At 45.8% G+C, this 1370-nt stretch overlaps 1 protein-coding gene across 1 annotated transcript in view; it reads left to right on the forward strand.

Annotated features, from left to right (window-relative positions):
* The first annotated feature begins 6 nt into the window (after positions 1-6).
* Positions 7-1370, forward strand: part of ANKRD37 (ankyrin repeat domain 37) — a 14209-nt gene continuing 12845 nt past the window's right edge. The window contains exons 1-2 of the mRNA XM_006772677.2: positions 7-138; positions 330-482. Coding sequence (XP_006772740.1) covers positions 112-138; positions 330-482 — 180 coding nt within the window. The 5' untranslated portion in view covers positions 7-111. The remainder of the gene's footprint in view (positions 139-329; positions 483-1370) is intronic.

Consider the following 1370-nt stretch of genomic DNA (forward strand, 5'->3'; position numbering starts at 1 on the left):
TTTAAATTCTCCCGCACTTGGGCGGCTTTTGCACACGTACCTGCCAGTCTGCCGCGAGTGCCTCGCCGACCTGCACGCCCAACGACTCCTGTCCTCTGCTTCAGGCGGAAAATGCTGTTGTTTGATTGCAACTCAGAGGTGAGACTCGGACCCTTTTTGTCCCGCAGGCTGAAGCTTCCAGATGTCTGTCTTCTTGGGAGCACTGGCGAGGGTGACTGTGGAGTGTGGCCACTGGGCGCTGCCTCTGCAGAGTTGGGAGGTTTTCAGCCCCAGGAGAGCGTGGGGCTGGACAAAGGCAAGGGTGTGCTGGAGCTGCTCTCTTCCCGCAGGTGGAGAATCTGACGCACCTGCTGGAGGCCGGGGCCTCGGTCAACGCACCCCCGGATCCCTGCGAGCAGTCGCCCGTCCACTTGGCCGCAGGTGGCGGCCGGGCTTGGTTTCTTCTCTGGCAGCTGCAGAACGGCGCGGACCTCAACCAGCAGGTAACTAAGTAACTGTTACTGTGCGCAACCCTCCGCTCCACCCCAAACCCGCGCAAACATTTCTTAGTCGCCAGGGTATTTAGTTGTTAGAAACATGTCTACGTAGCGATGTCCAATAGAGAAATACACGATACGAATGTAATTAAAATTTTTGTAGTAGCCACAATAATGGAGTAAAACGAAACATGAAATTAATTTTGTAATTTAAACCCATTTATCCACAATATTATCATCTCAGTATAAAACATTACTGATAGATATTTTACATTTTCTTTTTGTATGTCTTTTCCATCTGGTGTGCATTTCATATTTACAGCGCATTTCAATTGAGGCAAGCCACATTACAAGTGCTCATTAGCCATATAAATGCCCACTGGCTACTGCATTGGACAGCATATACAGGTTTGCAGTTTCAAAAGGAACACTGTGTTATCAAATGAAAAGTCTCAGTATAGCAACTGAACTATTTGTGAGGCAGGCTCACAACTTGTAATTTTCTACATAACTTTTTCTTTGTTATTCCTCACCTGGGGATATTTTTTCCTTTGAGTTTTAGAGTGGAAGAGGCGGGGAGAGACAGAAACATTGATGTGAGAGACACACCCATTTGGTTGCCTCCTGCAGGTGGGGTTTGGAATCCGGACCTGGGACCTTTCAGTCAGCCGGCTACTGAGCCAACTAGCTGGGGCTGTACATAACTTTTTTATGGTAGTCTACATCTTCCATTGAATATTGAAGTAGGTGAATTTTAAATTGCCATTTTTTTTACTTCCATAGAACTCTTTTTTATTCACTTAAATTTTAGTGTATGTGCTGTGACTGCACACATTTTTACTAATGAAAGCTTTGTATTTAATAACATACCAAGAGAACCTTATTAAAAAACTA

The sequence above is a fragment of the Myotis davidii genome, unplaced genomic scaffold (assembly GCF_000327345.1).
Source record: "Myotis davidii unplaced genomic scaffold, ASM32734v1 scaffold184, whole genome shotgun sequence".
Classification (NCBI taxonomy): domain Eukaryota; kingdom Metazoa; phylum Chordata; class Mammalia; order Chiroptera; family Vespertilionidae; genus Myotis; species Myotis davidii.